The sequence below is a fragment of the Alligator mississippiensis genome, chromosome 2 (assembly GCF_030867095.1).
Source record: "Alligator mississippiensis isolate rAllMis1 chromosome 2, rAllMis1, whole genome shotgun sequence".
Lineage (NCBI taxonomy): Eukaryota > Metazoa > Chordata > Crocodylia > Alligatoridae > Alligator > Alligator mississippiensis.
Genome location: NC_081825.1, coordinates 235,761,876 through 235,782,149, shown reverse-complemented (window position 1 = coordinate 235,782,149; position 20,274 = coordinate 235,761,876). Strand labels below are relative to the sequence as shown.

Genomic DNA, 20,274 nt, shown 5'->3' with positions numbered 1-20,274 from the left:
AATAGATCAGAATTAGATAACAGATTTTAAAGGCTGTCTATCACCTCTGACTCTGAATTAATTTCATGACTTAATGTTGCCATCTGAAGAGTGGCCTGTCTTAGATGACTTAGTGTTTTCAGAATAGCTCCTAGAGAACAGGCACTCACATTATGATTGGCATAGGCCAGCAGCCTTGCTTGCAGAGATACCAAGGATTGTGTGAGTTATGAAGAATGAATTATCCTGTCACTTCTTTAGGAGTTTGCTCCTTGTCATTGTTGTAGGAAGGTTTGCAGTGCCACTGCCTGTACTGTGTCTGCTTTGTGATTGCTTCAAGTGCTAGCAAACCAGACATCTTTCCCGAAGAACAGAGTTCAGAAAAACAGGAAAAAAAATCTAGCAAACCCCAGGCACAGTCAATGAGCAACTACTATTCCCATTACCTTCAATGGGAGCTGCAGGATACCCTATTTCTAGAACTATATGGACACCTATGGTATGGGTACCCTGAGGCCTGTTAGACACACAGGAGACTAATGCTTCACTAAATGGGGAAAAATTCTGAAGTGCCACAAAAGGAAATGTTTCTGGTTTCTAAGTTTTCATCAGAGGAGGAAAATGTAAACTGTAAAAACAAAACAAAAGAAAACAATGCCTGCACTGTCACAGCTTGACTTTTGCTGTTCTTGCTGCCAGCCTGGTCTTTCTTAGAAACCACCTTTGTGGGAAACCAAGGGCAGGCAAGGAAGGACATCACATTTCTGTGGGTGCTGGTTGGGATGAACTGGCATTAAAGAATTAGCATAAGCGTAATTCTGGCAATGGTTTAACCATCAGCTTGTCTGTTGTATCCATTTTTGTCCATCTTCACCTTTTAAAACTGTATCTTCCTTGTGGCAGGGCTGTGTCCCTCCCTGTGAGTGGAGAGTGCATTTTGAGTACCATCTCAGTCTCGGTTGTAAATAGTAATAATTGATCTTGTGTATCTTTCAGTGAACATTTGCCTTTGCTTTTAAACATAACTCTTTGTCATTTAAACATAGAGGGTTCTGGAAAATGATGAAAATGCAGATGAAGTAAATGAGGAAGAAGATTTGGAAGAAGATATTCCAAAACGAAAGAACAGAGCCAGAGGAAGGGTAGGTTGAATCCCTGTGGGGGAGAGGAAAGGAGGGGAACAAAGCTCTTTTCTCACATCCTCAGCTGGTTTCTGTTCATCATCTTCATAAGCACAGTGTAGATGCATGAATAAGTGAAGATGATAACCATGTGGTAAACTGTAGAATCATACAGCCTTGTTTTTTCATAGTCTCAGTTTGTTTTTCCTATTAACTAAGAAATGAGATTGTTGTGAGACTGAAAATGGGGACTGAATATATTTTATTGATATATTTTTATTTTTGAAGTGAAATTGACTATCAGTGATGATGATATCCTGTTGTTACAGTCCCTTACCTTGAAACAACATTCACAATTAAAAAATAAATGCAAACTTTGCTTACAGTTCCAACATCCAAAAAAAAAAAACTCAGCAAAGGTAACAGTGAAGCTTATATAAATACATTTCTTTACAGTCTTTGAAGCTGGAGTCAGAACTGAAAGGTCGTAGTAGAGCTCTGGGCATGAAATCTTAGCCCCTTTGAAGTCAGTGGCAAAACTCCCATTGACTTCAAGAATGGTGTGGTTTCATCCTCAAGCAACAGCAACCTTTTTTGGTCCTGTCCCCTCACAATTTCAGCACAAAGTCAGCTAAGTAACCAGGCCAACATTTAAAAGCTTGGGGCCAACATTTTCAGAAGTAGGTTCCTGAAGTTAGGCAGGGATCCAAATAAAAAGTGAATGTGATTCTCAGAAGTGCCAAGCACTTGCATCTGTCATGGAGCTTCAGGGGAAGCTGGGGGTGAGTGCTGTGTCTGAAAATATGAGATTGTAGGAGTGCAGCTGAAGATGACCATATTTTGGGGTAAATAAATAGGATAGAAGAAATTTTAAAACTGCCTGAAATCACAGTGAATAGTTTTAGAGCATTCCTGTGCATCCACACCTCCCTCCCACTCTGTTTTCATTATTATTCTATTATTTCATCTTTCTGTTCTTGTTCATTTGGGTGCTAAGCCTCCTGGATAAGAAATTAAGGCAAATTTTCCTTTAACAGGGAAAAGTATATTTCTCAAAACCAGTGGAGCCAATTTTAGTCAATCTTTTTTTTTAGTTTTCTTGTAAATGCCCCCTCAGTCAGATACCCAAACATAGAATATTTTAGAAAGTATAAATTTCAGGAAGTTATATGAACTTATAAGCAAAACTAGGAGATAGATCAATACATGCACTCATACTGAACACTCTAGTTCTTACAACCGTTTCCTAATAAACTTGCTGCCACAGGATTTGAATATGCCTGTCAGGGTGTATGAAGGACAAAAAGGGTAACGCAAAAGGTATACCAATCTGGAAAGAGAATTTTATTCTCTGGCATCCATTTCATACATCTCTGACCCATACAAATAATGCCCTGAGGTTATTGTTACATGCAATAGTGTACTTCCCTATCCTGGAAGGTATCACAGAACAATTCTATCACTTTATCTCTGCCATTCAAAATAAAAGAACCTGTGTGGGGTTAGGAGCATCATGTATCACATTCACCTTGTACATAAACTTATCTTACTTTTTAGACTAGAACCCCGTGCTAATGGTGGTCCCAGTAAAATCTCTGGCCCTTTCCCTGCTACTAATATTATCTCTGCCAGTAACTTTGATTTCTTATGAGACCATAGAGGGGAGGTGGTAAAAGAGTTCCAAATGCTGTTAAACTTTCTTAAAAATTGGATGTAGTAAAAATGTTGGCACAAAGCCTAGGTGGCATTGTAAATCTAAAGATGGATCCTCAGCTGGCGTAGACTGGTGTCCCTTCCATTGCTATCTGATTTACAGCAGCTGAGAGCTAATGCTTTGCTCCCTTTTAAGCCTGTTCCTGATGAGGGTCTGATACAACTTAGGAACCACAAGGGATTTGAAATTGAGGACACTTGAAATCTGAACCTGAGAAGGGACTGTACTTTTGTTACCTAGAAGGCTTTGTTTGTGGAATTGTTAGAGGAGGGGAGACTGACAGGTGGAGGACCTACAAAAGGAAACAAGATTCGGAGGAGCTGGGCCCTTGGGGATTCAGAGAACGATCAGGAAGGGCTTAAGTCACGGGCACAGAATTCACGCAGCAGAATTATCGCTCTGGCCATTCCAAATTGTGCTCCTTGCTTTTCCTCCAGCTTTCTTTTATTTTTATCCTGAGACCCTATTTCTGTCCCTTTGGCTGTTCTCTCTGTCTCCATTTGGCTGCTTCAAGGCTGCTGAGAGAGGCTTCCAGGCTTCATATATCAAGTCTTCTAGTCTTTTTGCTGCATCCCTGCAGGAGTATGAAGTCATTTGTGGATGACTGAATTCAACAGACTGAAGCCCTGACGGCAAGCATGTGGCACTCTGTCTGTGCCTCTGGGGTGACTGCTTAGTTTGCTGGCTCCCTAAGGCTAGCCCTGACATAGCAGGAGCGCGAGGTCCAATGCTGAAGGCCAAGGAGATGGGTTTACAGAGAGAGGTTTTTACAGTCTTTGTTGGATGGAGAAAATGTTGAAGGAGCTAGAATGTGAAGCTTGTAATGCAGTAATGTGGCTGCACGTGTGCAGTCCATGTGCTCTTCAAGAGAAAACTGGAGGATGTTATCAAAGTCCCAAAGGGATTTAGGAGCCCGAGTCCCCATGAAAGCAATACATTTAATTTGAAAATATCCCTGTCTGTGTTCAGTTCATGAAAAAGTGTATATGGCACGCAGCCATAGCATGAATGCTGTACCCTTGCATTTCTGTAAAGGATGGTTTGAAGGGAAACAGCTGGCTGTAGATTAGTGAAACTCAGCAACAGATCTTAAATTACTATTCTAGTCTGAAAAGTGACTATGTAAAAATAGCACTTTCTTACTCAACAGATCTGCTTCCTGTGTATATTCAGAGTCAGACCTGCTGACTAGTGACAAAAGTAAGATGTTACAGCTTTTTCATCCCTCTGCAGAACCAATGCAGATAGGTTTGGAGGGGGCCTGGATTCTAATACATCCATACAATTGTTTATCAAGGCCACATTAGCTACATCTGCCCAAATCTGCTGAAGTGCCTAGAGTCTCACAGGTGCTACAGAGGGCCTAATTTGACTGGTGGGACCTTTTACTGTGCTGAGTAAATGGAGGGAATGCAGGTTTGCTCTCAGAGCCTGGGGTGAGTTTGCAGAGCTGGCATTTGCAACAGAAACATTTGCTATTTGTAAACTAAGCATATTTGATACAGAATTATTGAGTTTCTGTAAATATGGATTCTGTAAAACAACTCCTACAGTTGTATTTAATTTTACTTCTCTTCGGCTCACCTGAGATCATGCTGTGGTCATGCCCTGTGACTTGACAGTATCTACAGCATCCAGGCAAAGTCAATTAGATGCCTCCTGCCTTCAGAACCATTATATGGATGGATATCACACTCCATCCAAAGTCATGAATAGACTTTATTGGATTTGTTCCCAGCCATCCACTGGGAAGAGGTTTTTTTTAGCTTGTGCAGTTTTTATAAGACCCTCTTTTCAGAGATTCCAAGCAATGCATCAGTTTAAAACTGTCCTCTTGGCCTTCTCTTCAAACTTATGGAGATAAGCAGCTGAGTTTGTTACAGTGCTGTCCTGTGTAGTTTATACCATCTTTTTAATAATTGGGGCATTAATATTCTCTAAATCTCCACATTGTCTTTACCTGCTAAAGCTGCTTCAGTTTCTTATTCTCACACACAAAAAACAAAGGGATATGAGGCATGAAGCTCTCGGAAGGAGAGGAGGAGCCCAGACTTTATCTATAGAAACAATGAAATTAACTGGTTTAGTTGATTTTGCTTGGGAACTTAATAGCTTGGAGAATTAGTAGAAGGTAGCATTTAGGATAGGTGGATTTCTGCCTCTAAAGTACCAGCTCAAATGCAGATTAGGCCTAAAGTTATTGCCCTCTGAAGGGTGCCATTGGCTTATGTGAAATAGTTTCAGGGTTGTGCTCTGTTTCCAATACCCATGTCAAAACCCCTGTCATTATAAATGGCAGTAACTTGTTCCCCCCTGGCATCCTCAGTGGAGGAGGCTTAGGACTGAATGGCATTGACACTGAACTCCATCTTTACCCCTGTGAAGTTCAAGTCAGCTTTGAGACACATCTGTGAGTCACATTGTCCTGTGGATAAGCTGAGCTCTGGCCCTCAGCACCTTTACCAACATCAAATGTACTTTAGAAATACAATATTTTAGGTCTGTGTTTGGGCCTGATATTGCTCAAATAGCCTTATGACCTCCTATTTGTTCATTCATTGGGTCCAACATTTGAACAGCTTTGCCTGTGAGTATGAGATGGTACCTTGACTAACTATGCATGAACAGTGGCCAAGGAATTGATAGAGTTCCACTGCTAATCAACTTGGGATTTTTGTTCTAAGGATTTTCTGCTGCATTGAAAGTTCCAAAAATATACAATGTGCCTTAGAAGATGAAAGGCCAAATTCACCCATTGTGCAACTCCAGGAACTCATTTAGTCTTGCATATATAGCTGTCAGAGAGGGAAGCTGAAGGCTGTGAGAGGGTACTGGAACAACATTAACATTCTTGTTCTCACTGCAGGCTCGCGGATCTGGAGGCGGAAGAAGAAGGAATGATGCTGCCTCCCAGGATGACCATGACAAACCATATGTTTGTGACAGTAAGTAGCACCCAGACCTCCAACTCTGCTTTCAGCCTGGTCCAAACAGCTCAAATACAAACAGGGCTTCCCCTTCTTCTATCCAGCAAAGTGTTCTGCTGTTGTCTGACTTCCATGTCTGCCACCTCCTGCTGCTCTCAGTGTTTTGCATGAAGGAAAGAAAATGAAATCCTCAGCAAGATTCCACCTCCCTTGGCACCATCACAGCTCATCTCTCATGGCTTTCTCTTTCAGTCTCTTTCTTTGTGGCTTCTCTGCCTAATGTCTCTTTTTATCTTCCGTGTAAGATTCACCCTCTATTATTTTCTCTGTTTCAGATAGTTACAAACAAAAGCATAACTCAAAAACCTCTGACAAAGATACTTCACCCTTGTTGTATCTCTTACTTAATTTTTGGTTATTTCCTTTCTTTTAGTAAATTCTACTGGGCTAAATCTCAAAAGTCCTTGCTCTCAGCCCATAGGCAGAACTCTTCTTGATTTCAAAGGGAGACAAGCCTCAATAAGGACTCAGGAAAATCTGAGTCCCCCATTCTGTCATTCTTATTCAGTTGGAGTATTAGCTTGCTAATGAGACCAGAGGTGCAGTAAGGCATTACCCAAACTAAGCCATGGCACCAGTCTGGCAGGGAGGAAGGACCCCAAGAGTTGGTGCAGTATGAATCATTTTCACAACTAGGGACCTAACTTTTGGCATTTTTCTTCATTTCAGTTCTTTTTCACTGCAATATATCTTTTTTAGTAAGTGACAAGATGGGCCAAAATCCAGCCTTTCTGAGAAATACCCACTCCAGTGTCTAGGATAGATAGGAATTTGTGCCATCCATTGCCTCCTGTCATAGAAAATGCTAACTACCCAAAGTTAACAAAGGGAGGAGAAGTGAAGAGCCACTGCTGTTCCTGGCTTCAAAAATGTTTTGGAGGGTTTGGGCTGACACACCCACTCCTCTGTCTCCCTTCCAGTTCACCAAAAGGCCAATAATAGGAGTAGCAATCTTCATATTATCTAACTTTAAAAAAAAAAAGAAGAAATCTGGAACATGGATATTACATGAAAAGTGTATTCCTTATGGTCTGGCCACATTCTTTCAGGGAATAGTTGGATAATCCTTGTATAATTCTGTGATAGGCATTCTAGGCATCTTCCTTTGTCAAAGCAAAGCTATAGGGACCAATGGCCTTCTTTGTGCAAGTAATTGGGTAGGGTAAGCCTTTCATTCAACTAGGAAGAATACTTTCAAGTTTACTTGAACAGGAGTATAACTAGATCACAAAAAGAGGGTGAGCTTGGTAGCGTGTGAGGAGAGGAGAAACCTCTGCTTGGTTATATTTAAGGACTTCTCTTTGTATGTTGGGGGATTGAAAATGCTCCTTCTAAGGCTTGTTGAGAAGTCCAGTGCCTTATTTTCTTTTGGAAAGCCTGAACCTTTCAATGGTGATGTTTGAGAGGTTGCCTGTATCTCCTTTTTTGGACATGTTCCCATGTTCCAGAGCACTTCTGGACTAGGGTCATTTTGAACATATTGTGACACTTTCTGTCCATTTTACATTCACCTGTGGAATGATCTTGCTTAGCTATTGAGTTGCCTGTGTCACATATAGAGGTGATTTGCAGATATTTGAAATATCCTGGAGATCAAAGCAGGCAGCAGAAATCTGAGCTGAAGCTAAAGTTTTGGTATATTGTTGCATTGATGTAATTTTGCCTTGGTTTACATTTTGGAGCACAAATATCCTGTTTGGTTTTGAAAAATAAATCTTCCTACTTCATTTGGCTAAAGTCTTTCATTTTTAAAACACGTATGTTCAGAATGGTGAGCCAGAAGAAGTGTTGCCAGGAACCAAGACTTTACCCAATGACCCCTTCTTGTCCAAGGCAGATATTTGAGAGAAGATTATTATAGGGAACATAACTTTCTATAGAAGAAGAAAAGGTTGTCCCAGGTACAGCACAATCTTTCTTGTGTAATATCTTAACCTCCCTTTTTAACATTCATTAGAAACATGACAAGTAATTTGTAGTGAATAATTTACTTAACAAATTCAGTCCAAATTTCTGCTCTTGAATCACCAGGAAACAGTTAAAGATTTTTTTACGTGTACTTTTTCTACAACCATACAGTTGGTCCAATAAAATACATCACTCACAAAATCCTTGCCTCTTGCACATTTCTTCTTCAAGAATATTTGCTAAATATTTTCTACAAAATCTCAGTTTGGAGATTGTGGATGAGAAGTTTATTCCCAGTAACCAGGGTTCAGATTTACAGCTAATTTGGTCAGTTTTGGAGGGGAACGTGCACATCACAGAATATTCTTTCCAATTCCTCTTTGGATAAGCCTCACTTCTAGAATCACATTATTGATATGAATAATTGTCATCATGAAGTGAAACATTGGTTTTCTTAGGTCCCCTAATTTTTACTCAAAGTTTACCTTTTCAAGGGATTATTCTAGTAAGTAATTTGTTTGCTTAAATATTTGTAGAAAATGACCATAGGGGAGGGGAGAAATATGTCTGTAATCAATTTTTTATTTAATGATATATTAATATTATTTGAGGCATTTGAGGCATTTGTTCAGCTCTGCTTTCCCTTTTACAAAGCCATGCTTATAGGAAAAATATACTTCAGCAGGTGTTGATACTTGTAAATAGTTGTGTGAAGTCCCTAGTCCACATGTCAGCACCTTGGAAATGAGAGCAGCACCTACTACTTCAGCCGTGATTGACCTCTTCATCTCTTAATTCCTACAGTTATCTCTCCTTCCTGTTGTGACAGGATGAGCACAGAGAAGAAGCTCAGCCCTGTCCACATAGGGGCAGTTAATCAATCACATGCCATCTGGTGGGCCCAGATACCACAGGTGGTTGAAAATGGGAGGTCCAGCCTACTGAATGAATGTTCCAACATTTCAAAGTTTTTTGAAATTTCAAATTCTCAAGGAAAGCTGAAATGTCAGATATCTTAAAAACATTTTATTATTTTTCATTTTGACTTCATAGGATATATTACCTATACATAAAACTCCAAGTCATAAAGTTGAAATGACATTTGTTATTTAATATTGAAAATGTTCATGAAATTGAAAAATACCTACAAAATGGTTCAATTTTATTGGATTAATATTTTTAAATAGAAAATGATTTGTTCAGAAATTTTTCAACTGGTTCAGCCTGAAAAGAGGTTTTGAGAATGTCGGGGGGGACCTTGGGGACATAACCCAGGGAAGCTCCCGTACCAACAACTTCAGTAACTTCAGATAAACAACAGAGTACGTGGCTGCAAAAGAAGGGCAGAGTTAATGAATGAATGTAAAAATAGAGAGATACAGTCTGTATATATAACCTGCATCTTGTATTCTGGAACTAAAAACAATAAACACTAGCATCTGACCTGGGAAAATCTAGATGTTTTTCCTTCTGGCCAGAGTGCTTTATTCATGCTGAATCATTTACACGTTACTTAACTGTCTGCTGTCTACCTTCACTTGTCTGCTGCCTGCCCTTCGCATCCAAATGTAACTTACCTGTAAATACCTTTACTAGCAGTTTTTCAAAAATGTTATCTTTCTTTCCCTCCATTCTGTCTCCATCTGTGGGGCCTTCCCTTTTCTGCCTCTAGAAATGGAATTGTTGCATGGAACTTGATAAAGCATTTCCTTTACTTATTCCTTCTCAATATGGAGCCTTATATACACCTTTCTATATTAATGTGGTTTATTTTTATATTGTATCATTTGTTCATTGAATCTATGAGGTTGGAAGGAGTCTCAAATGACCTTCATGTCCATCCTCTTCACAGTGACAGAATTGATTTAATCTTTCTAATATCCATGGTAGACCAGTGACTTATACGATCTTGAATATCCCCAGTGACTGTGATTACGCAGTCTCCTGTAGAAGTTTGTTCTGTTGCCCAAACTGTCCTCTCAGTTATGTTTCTCAAATGTTTAACCTGAATTTTATCTGTTGAAGACTAAGCCCACCAGTTCTTGTTCTCTTCTTGGTGACTAATGAGGATAATTGGCCCTTGTCTTCTTTATGCTGTCCCTTGCTGTTTCTGAAGGCATTTATTACGTCTTCTCTCAGCTGCATTTTCTCCAGGTCTTTTATCATTCTTCTTGCTTTCCTCTGAACTCTCTTCACCTTGTCTTTTAAAAAATGTGGTGCCCAAAACTAAATAGAGCTCACAGTTGAAGTCTGCACCAGTTCAGAAGAGAGCAGAATAATTGCTGACCATATAACACTTAGCTTGTTTTAACCACAAAACTCCTAGTACTCCACATTCAATATAGGACATACCTTTTCAATGCACATGAAAGTATGAGAGGCAATAGTTTTATTACGTTATTTGTCAGCTCACGGATGTGTCTTCCAGTACTATACCTCTCATGTTCTAAACATGTCAACTAAATGGGCTTCTCCTTTGCCCACAATCAAATAGATTTGTATTCAATAATATTAGCCATTGCCACTTTCTGCTCCTTTTCTGTGCTAACTACCCTACCTACTTTCCATCTTCAGTTTCTTCATTATTCTCTCTTACTTGTACTGTGTCACATTTATCTCATACTTGTTAATTTTATGATTAATTTTGAACCTTCTGTAATTTAAAGCTTATACTGTATATCTGTATTATTTTTCCAAGTGCTCCCTAATCTTCCAAAACTGTCTTCTATAGATTTGAGTCCTGTACTGTCCAGTCCACCCTCCAGATCACTGATATAATATAGACTAGCAGTACATATAGAATGGATCATTCAATAGTATTTAGGTACTTAAAGATATAGATTGACGCCTAGTGGGATTTTCAAAAATGGTTAAGCAGATTGGGCACTTTTGATTTCAACATCAAGCTTTTAACCTGCTTAGGTGCTTTTGAAAATCCCACTAGGTCCCTATCAGCATCTTTTGGTACCTAAAGACATGCTTGAAAATTTGATCTTCAGTAACTATTTTGGACTTGACATTGATCTACTAATATTTACATAAATTAGTATTTTTTCATTGCAGCCTCAGCATTCAATTCATTATAATCAGTTTGACCTAGTTAGCAGTCTTCTAATTTTCCTTACCAATCTGGCATAGTTTTAAAGGTCATTATGTCAAGCTGTACTCATTAGGGCTGTGTGAAACTTCAGTCCCTGATTCGATTTGGCATAGATTTGTCCTGATTTGGTGGCCAAATCTCTGAATCCGAATTGAATCAGAGGACCCTTTAATTTCTTTGAATCGAATCGGAACCCCCTGAATTGATTCAGAGAGATTCAGAAAGATTCGGTGATTTGGACATAGATACAACTTTAAATGCTTTTTCCACATACCTGTAGGTAGCAGGCAGCTTGTGAATGCTGCGATGCTGGGGGGCACATGGAGTGTCCCACAGAGGCACAGGGGGCTCCCCAGCGCGCTTGGCAGCCGACTCGGAAGTGGACCAGAAGCATTTCCAGTCCACTTCTGGGTTCGCTGGAGAATGCGTGAAGGCCCCCCCGCCCCCACCCGCCCCTTGGCTCACCAACTGGTGCTTCCTGGGTCTGGGGGAGCACCCAGGGTCCCCCCTTGGTCAATTGCTGAGCCGGGGGAGGGGTGCAGGAGGCCCCCCACGTGCTCCCTGGCAGACCCAGAAGTGGACTGGAAGTACTTCTGGTCCACTTCTGGGTTCGCCACCAAGCACGCAGGGGGGCCCCTGCGCTCCTGTGGGACGCTCCATCCATCCCAGCATCACAGCATTCATGAACTGCTCCTGGTACCTCAAGGTACATAGAAAAAACATTTAAAGCTATGTCTATGTCTCAATCGCTGATTCTCTGAACCAGCATCTAATCTTTAGATTAGGATTTGGCTGAATTGAATTGGGGGCAGCAATCTGAATCAACGAATTGAATCACTGTCCCCAATTCGGGCCGAAGCCGAATTGAATAGGGCCCATTTCACACACCCCTAGTACTTATCCTTTGCATTCCTTTTCTCCAGTGAACTTTTCCCATTAGAGTGGCATCTTTTGCTAGACTAAGGAATTAAAACTTCCACTGAATTCTGGTGAGAGATGAGGATCTAATCCCTTTCCTTTGAAAATCCCTGTCATACTGCTGTTGATATGATTTATTTTTTGCAGGCCCTGGTTACTTATTTTTGGGGACCATGTTATCATATTTGTGTTTACAAAGTAACTGCTTTGCTAATTGTTCTGATAACTTACCAACTTTTGAAATTAAACATGCTCATCCATGTTGTCCTGACCTCTCTTCCCCACTTCTTAATTAGACCTAACCTTGCCATCTTCGCTTGCATAAACTGAATTTCAGTAAGAAGTTTGCTAGAATTAGAGGAGGTCTGCAAGCTCAGTTGTTTGCTCTTTGCCAGTCTCCTGATACATCATTTATCTTTGTTCTCAAAACTGTTATTGATGGCTACTATAGTAGTACTATTACTCCTTGGATCACTGTTCTAGGGGATATCATTGCATTCAGCAGATTAGAATATGTAGTGTTTATAGTATTATTTTTTGATGTGCTTCCTTATAAATCTGCCTTATGACCTGAGTCTTTCCTTTTTAACTGCTGGCAGGTTAAGACTTAAATCATCTGGTGACATCTTTTTTAGTGGGCGCATCTACACGAGATGCTTTACTGGAGATTAGAGCTAATTACTGCACAGGAAGGGTCACCATCTACAAGTTCAGATGTTTATTGCACAGTAATTTGTTCTAATTGTGAGTAAATTTCCTACCTGTAAATACAGGTAGCAATTTTACTCTTGATTACTTATTGTGCAGTAGTGCACGTGTAGAAACCTGACCGGGAGCACATTTGCTCCCAGTCATCTGGGCAGCAGGGGACAGGAGATTGTTCCTTCCCTTCCCCCAGGAGCTGCCTGTTGCTGGGGAGGGCTCTGCCATCAGAGCCCAGGCAGGGCTATGTCCCCCTGCCCTGGCAGCTCCCAGCCCCTGCTTCGCAATGGTGGGTGTGGGCTGGGAGATCCTTATCTCCCAGGCATGGCCCCGCAGTCACACGGCCCAGGCTGGGAGATCCTTATCTCCCAGCTCAAGGCCTGCGGTTGGGGGGCCCAGCTTGGGCCCTGTGACTGTGGGGCTCAGGCTAGGAGATAAGGACCTCCCAACCCCAGCCACATGATCATGGAGTGGGGTCTAGGAACTACTTGCTGCCAGGGCTGGGGGACATTGCAGGCAGCTCCCATCAGGAGACAGCTGTCTCCTGGCCCAGTGCTCCCTGCCAGCCCCTGGGCTAGCACCCAAGGAGAGCCCAGACCTCCCCCTGGCTGCTGCAGGGGCCCTGTGTAGGGCTGCAGGAAGCAGCAAATCTGCTCCCACATCCCTGCAAGTGTAAACGTGTACCTGGGAGAGTTTAGAGTACTTTACTGTAGAATAAGCTGCTCCCGGATTATTTGCACATTAAAGTAGTGTAGCTAGTAAGCAATTAAAAACAAAAATAAAATAGTCAAATTAGAAGTGGATGGCAGAGGAGTCAAGTATATGGGGGCCTAAGGGCCCTGGCCACCCTCGAAAAGAGGGCTGTCATCTGAAATGGGTACAACTTGCCATGGGTCCATCATTTTAGGTACCTTCCCCAACCCCCAGCAAAAATAAAAGTCGGTGCCTATGGTGGATGGAGTAACGCTGTTCTTCTGTTAAGGATAGACTGATATTAGAATTCAGAGATTCTTTTATTTGGATAATATTTAGATATCTATTGGTCCCAATATTGGTCTTTTGGTCTAGCCCCTCCAATACTCAGAGGTTTCTCCTTCCTTCAGCAAGTCCTGGGCTTCTGTAACCAGCAGTTTTTCTACACAGTGATAGGTAGTTCCTGTGGTCTGTGAAGCTGTTTGAGAGCCTGTATTAAATAAACTTGATGTTCAAATAGAAACTCAGAACAAGCAACTCACCATTGTTCCCACTCCATTATTAGCAGCCTCAGTAGAGAATCAGTAGAGAAGGTTTAAATAGATTTGAGGACTTAATACCTCTTGTACCCCTGCATATGGGGCCCCACGTAGATCAGAGGTGAGGAACGTGGTAGGAGCAGCATGTGGCTGTGATGTTTTTCTTACTAGTACTACAGATGCTCTGGGTTTTCATAGAAGATGTCAGTCTCCAAAGGTTTTCTATCTACTATTATATCCACTAGCAATTAATTTTTACAAAAATGTTAATATGCATGTTTATACTGATACTTAGATAGTTACCCTCAGTGTAGAATGTTCATGTTGGCTAAAATTAACCCACTAGGTAGGTACCAGGAGGGGTGAGCCAGTAGGGGGTAGTCCTGCGCTGAGCCACCCACCTCACTGCGCCCGACCACCTTCCAGGCTCCAAGTGCCTCCCTGGGGATGCCTCACATCTGACTGACCCCTTTCCTGGAGCACACCTGCTAGCCTGGGGGTAGAGCTGCCACCATCTAGGGATGGGTTTGATTCTGGCACAATGTCCCCTGGGAAACACAGGCCTAGTAGCCCTCAAGGGTACTTGACTCACTTCAAGAATGTGGGATGCTTCCCTCAGTTGGAAGCACAAGTAGTGGTCTCTCTTAGTCAGCCGAACCAAGGGGACCCCAAGGCATAATCTAGGCCCACTCCCAATCAGTCTCCCACACTAGGTACAAAGGAGAACTTTATTGGTTACAGAGGTAGGTTTGGAATAGGGTACAGGGTAGAGCAATATCAGAGAAATCCCATAGAGCAAACGGGGTGGCTGGGTAGCCTTTGATCATGCATCTGAGTTACTGCAAGCTATATATCTAGTTAGATCTCAGGTAGCTTACTCACAAATATCATCCAGAGGCAGGTGGAGATTCCCTCTGGGGGCAGGCAGTTCCTTGATCATGAGTTTTGAGAGAGAGCAAGTTTCAGATGGTCCAGCTCTTCTCTCTTTCTGAGTTTTCCTCATGGCTGCTGCCCCGTCCTCCTGGGCAGTCCTTAACTTAGATAGTCCTTATGACCTCATTTACCTGTTCCATTGGAGGCCAGCACCTGTTGGCTGTCAGCCAACCAATTTGAAATGCATCACTGGTTGCTGGGCAGACTGGCAGCCTCTAGCCCACCAAGGAGCCCAAGACCCTCACCCAGGTATGTGATGCCAGTCACGTAGGCAGAGGAAGCAGTTTCCCTCGGAATGTATTCAGCTCAGTTTACCTAAAGAGCTAGGGTAAGGTGTGTACCCTTTGCAGGGCCCATACTAACCAAATTGTCACAGAGCAGAGTTTTGGGGGAGAAACAGAAATGGCCTTCTGCCCCACCAGGTACACATCCCTATGTAGAGCCCAGACAGGACCATTCACTACATGCTTGAATATGCAGAGAGGAAAGTACTGCCATTCTTCCTACACCTCATTCTTTCTCTCTATTTGGCACTGGTGAGACCACACCTGGAGTACTGTGTCCAGTTCCCCCCCGCCCGAAAGGATGTGGACAAATTGGAGGGAGTCCAGCAGAGGGCAGTGAAAATGGTTACGGGCCACAGGAACATGACTTAGGACAGGCTGAGCTGAATGGGGCTTATTTAGTTTGGAGAAGAGAAGACTGAGAGGGGCTTTAGTAGCAGCCTCCAACTACTTAAAGGATGGTTCCAAAGAGGATGGAGCTAGATTGTTTTCAGCGGTGGCAGATGGCAGAACAAGGAACAATGGCCTCAAGTTGCAGTAAGGGAAGTTTAGGTTAGATATTATGAAAAGCTTTCTCACGAGGAAGGGTGTAAAGTACTGAATACAGGATACCCAGAGAGATTGTGGAATCTCTATCCTTGGAGGTTTTTAAGACCTGGCTAGACAAAGCCTTGGCTGGGATGATCTATTTGGGGATGGTCCTGCTTTGAGTAGGGGTTGGACTAGATGTCCTTCTCAGGACCCTCTCAACCCTAATTTTCAGATTCTATGATTTCTATGATCTTGCCATCCTGATAATGTAACACGTTGGTTCTCAAATTTATTAGACTCAAGGCATCCTTCAGAAAATGGCAGTTTTAAGCGAAGGTGAGGTTTTTCTCCTTATCTTACATTCATATACAATGAAACCTCATTAAATACATTATCTATCACTAAACTGCTGCCAAAAGCAGCATGTGCTTAGTGATGAAAACCAACTATGAAGTTGATTAAATGCAGTCTATTCCATCTGCGAGGCTTGGGGTGTGGTAAAGGGGTGGTTAGAGCCACGCATAGCCCATAAGGCTAGGGTGCCCTTGAAGCACCCATTGCAGAGCGGGACCCACAAGGGGCCCGGGAGTCCACGGGGTCAAATATTGCAACAGACTGTGTCCAAGAGGATGTAAGGCAGCCTCCCATATATTTATACTCCATCAAAGATGTGGCGGGTGAGAAGTGAGGGTGCACTTTGGGCCAACTTGGCATGGGAAGGGGGCCTTAGGGAGATCATGGCCATCCTACTGGACCCTGCGCCGTGACAAATTGGTACTTGGTGTCGGTCCTTCATCAGCCCCATGGGACGCCCATGCCCACTACAGAACAGGGAGGTTCAGGTGAGAGAGATTCCCTGCCCTCCATCAATGCAGACCTCATGAAGGAGCACCTTGAGAGGCTGGATACCTTCAAGTCAGCAGGCCCTGACAATCTACACCTCAGGGTACTCGAGGAGCTGGCATTCATCATAGCCCAGCCCCTGGCATGGATCTTTGAGAACTCCTGGCGCTCTGATATAGTGCCCAAAGACTGGAAGAAGGCCAATGTGGTGTCTATCTTCAAGAAAGGGAGGAAAGTGGATCTGGCAAACTATACGCCCATCAGCCTGACCCAGGGAAGGTCTTAGAAAAGTTTATTAAAGAGGCCATCCTTAATGGACTGGCTGATGCCAACATCCTGAGGGATAGCCAGCATGGGTTTGTTGCTGGTAGGTCTTGCTTGACCAATCTCATTTCCTTCTATGACCAGGTGACCTATCACCTGGACAAGGGAGAAGAGATTGATGTCCTATATCCTGACTTCAAAAAAGCCTTTGATCTGGTATCCCATGATCACCTCTTGGCACCTCTTGATCACCTCTTGATCCCATGATCACCTCTTGGCAAAACTGGCCAATTGTGGCCTTGGGTCCACCACAATCCGCTGGCTTGGAAATTGGCTCTGTGGTCAGATGCAGAGGGTGGTAATTGATGGAAGTCAATTGTCATGGTACCCTGTGACCAGTGGGGTCTCCCAAGACTCTGTCCTTGGACCCATATTGTTCAACATCTTCATTAATGATATGGACACTGGAGTCAGAAGTAGACTGGCCAAGTTTGCCGATGACACGAAACTTTGGGGCAAAGCATCTACACCTGAAGACAGGAGGGTGATCCAGGGTGACCTGGACAGGCTCAGCAAATGGGCGGATGAGAACCTGATGGTGTTTAACACTGAAAAATGCAAGGTTCTCCACCTTGGGAGGAAAAAACTGCAGGCTTGCTGGCTAGCACTACAGAAGAAAGAGACTTGGGGGTCGTCATTGACCACAAGATGAACATGAGCCTTCAATGCAATGCTGCGGCTAGTAAAGCGACCAAAACGCTGGCTTGCATCCATAGATGCTTCTCAAGCAAATCCTGGGACGTCATTCTCCTCTTGTACTTGGCCTTGGTGAGGCCGCAGCTGGAGTACTGCATCCAGTTTTGGGCTCCACAATTCAAAAAGGATGTGGAGAAGCTTGAGAGACTCCAGAGAAGAGCCACGTGCATGATCAGAGGTCAGGAAAACAAACCTTATGACAACAGGCTGAGAGCTATGGGGCTCTTTAGCCTGGAAAAGTGCGGGCCCAGGGGTGATCTGATGGCCACCTATAAGTTTATCAGGGGTGACCACCAGTATCTGGGGGAGTGTTTGTTCACCAGAGCGCTCCAAGGGATGATGAGGTCGAATGGTTATAAACTACTGCAGGAGTGTTTCAGGCTGGACATAAGGAAGAATTTCTTTACTGTCCGAGCCCCCAAGGTCTGGAACAGCCTGCCGTTGGAGGTGGTTCAAACACCTACACTGAACACCTTCAAGAAAAAAAAAGGAAAAAATTGGATGCTTATCTTGCTGGGATCCTATGACCCCAGCTGACTTCCTGCCTTCGGGCATGGGGCTGGACTGGATGATCTTCCGAGGTCCCGTCCAGCTCTAACGTCTATGAAAAAAACAAAAGCAAAAAAAAAAAGCTGACAGCAGGAAGGCCATAGCCACCCCTTAGTGCCTAAGGGTGTATGTAGATAAAACGGGGGCCCTAAATTGAAGCAGTGAGTTTTTAAAAACACCTCTTTAATTTAGGGCTGATTAAACCCTCATGTCATGCATACACCCCGCTGACTTACCTGCCTCTCTGGTGGTGGGGAGGGGAGGGTGAGCTGCTAGAGTGTGGAGTGGTCCCTGGGCTGCCAGGGGTGAGGCCGGTGTTTCCCTCCATGACAGTGGTGCCCCCTCCCCCAGGGAGCACCCGCCCGCAGGCACCCAGCTCGGGCGGTCCCAGGGGACACTGTAGCCATGGAGGGAAGCACCTGGCCCCTGTGCAGCTCAGGCAGGCAGGCAGACTCCAGGGGGGGTGGAAAAAAAAAATCAGGCTCGTCACTTTTCTTGGGCGAAGCCTGCTTTCCCAGGCTGCTGTCAGGCTGCCTGCGGGGCTTCCTGCAGAGTCCCTGAGCTGCACGGAGCCCAGTGCTTTGCTCCGCAGCTGTAGGGGCAGCAAATGAAAACTCCTCAGGGGTTTGGAATTGGGAAACTAAAACTCAGGGGAGTTTTAGTTTGCTGTGCCTCAAGTCATTTAAGGTGCATTACACCACCAAATTTCCTACAGCAGCTGGAATTAATGTGCTGTATGCTGCTGACATGTGCAAACACCAACACCATTAAAGTGGTGCAAAAGCATTTAGCCTGCTTTAAAGTGTTGTGCACACATGCCCCTCATTTCGTCTACACATGGCCAAAAATGCTATGTTTGATATTAGCAAAAAAAAGGCTGAGATGCTGATGGGAACCTTTTTTTTTGTGCGTGGCCCTTGAAAAAACAGTTGCTCCTCCAGGAAGGAACTGGCACTGGGCCTGAAGATACTATAATACCAGGCCAGCACTGGGAAGGCCAGAGTCAGCCCTGATATATTTCCCTTAATGCCAGAAATGTTTCATCTTAGCCAAAAGGCTAAGATGCTGATGGAAAACTACCTTTTTTTTCTTTCTTTTTTTCTTAAGAGAATTTTTTGTGGTCCAATCCTAATCAGCCAAATCAATTCCAAACCCATGAGTCAGTCAAGAACCATAAGTGGCCCTACTACTGACAAACATCCTCCACCCCACCTGTGGCTTCAGATGTTTCCAAATCCTTTGGCTGGCATCCTATGTGCAGGCCCAAGCCTGGTCCAGTTGCGTCGCTATACTCTTCGTTTTCCTTTTTCACTTCCCCTCTCTGGGGGTCTTTGAACAGCCTGAGCCACATGTCCGTTTTCCAGGTGGAGCTAGCTGCTTTTTCTTCATCCTCTCCCACCAATTTTTAGTAGTAGGACTGGAGTTCACTCAGAAAATTTTAACACAGTCTGTTTCCTTCAGCTCAGAGTGTCTGTACAACAAGAGTTTACTGCATTGCCACAAGGTGCTCCTGATGCAGGACACAAACCGATCGAAGTGTGTTGTCTGGGACCCCTCAAGTGTCTGTACAGTGCCGCCTCTCTTGTCATTAGCCTGACTCCTGTCACTTCCTCCAGGAGCCAGCTCACCTTTTTTCCACACTCCCTTGGCATAGGGGCAGAGCCACAGGAGGTGGTTGATGATCTCATTCTTACCTCGGCAGCTTTTCCTGGGGCAGCTGGGTCTGTTCTCTTGCCTCGCTCTGTGTCTCCATGCCTTCACTGGGAGTGCACAGTGAGCTATGAGCCAGTTCAGGTCTCTGTGGTCTTTATATAGGTCCTTGTGGAAGATCTGACCCCAGATGGACTGGCAGTCATTGTCAGGGAGCAGCTTCATGGTCGATAGCCCATCTCTGTCGCTGACTACCTTCTGTATGTTCCTGTGGTTTGACATGGTCTCTGGGCTTTCCTTCTGTAGCCTGTACTCAATCTGGAACTTGTTCAGCACACTGTAGAATCAGGGGTATTCCATAGTGCATGGTCTCCCTTTGGCTGGAGCGTATACCTCCCATGGTGAGTGTGTCACCCACAGAATCCAGAGAGCCATGTGTGTTTTCTTTTGGGGATCCAGAATGGAGGTGGAAAGAAAGACCCTACACAAAATGAAATGGACTGGAGGCAGAGGGATGCCAGATATCCACCTGTTCCTATAGGCACAGTACACAAGCCAGATCTGCAAGCTGGCAACTGGGCCAGCAACCAAAACAGCCACAAGGATAATTTAGTAATCTGAATAAGATATGCATTCATGCCTGCTGAGCACAGTCCCCCACTCTGTGCCAATTATTTTTCAAGTCCTGGTGAGCCACTACATTGAATACGTTTTTACTTCCACTGTACTCCCACAGCTGAGATGCGCCTTTCTTTCCCATTTCCAATGATTCCTGTTTGTTCACCAGCCTGAGCTGTCTGGCA

The 20,274-nt window shown here is 43.7% G+C and overlaps 1 protein-coding gene across 14 annotated transcripts in view; it reads left to right on the top strand.

Moving 5' to 3' along the window:
- Nucleotides 1-20,274, top strand: part of DPF3 (double PHD fingers 3) — a 249,774-nt gene that overhangs the window by 152,373 nt on the left and 77,127 nt on the right. For all 14 annotated transcript variants that reach the window (XR_009460162.1, XR_009460157.1, XR_009460160.1 and 11 more), the window contains 2 exons: nt 1,026-1,121; nt 5,681-5,759. Coding sequence is in view for 3 of the 14 variants with exons in the window: in XM_014595447.3 (XP_014450933.2) it covers nt 1,026-1,121; nt 5,681-5,759 (175 nt within the window). In the remaining 11 variants the exon portion in view is untranslated. The remainder of the gene's footprint in view (nt 1-1,025; nt 1,122-5,680; nt 5,760-20,274) is intronic.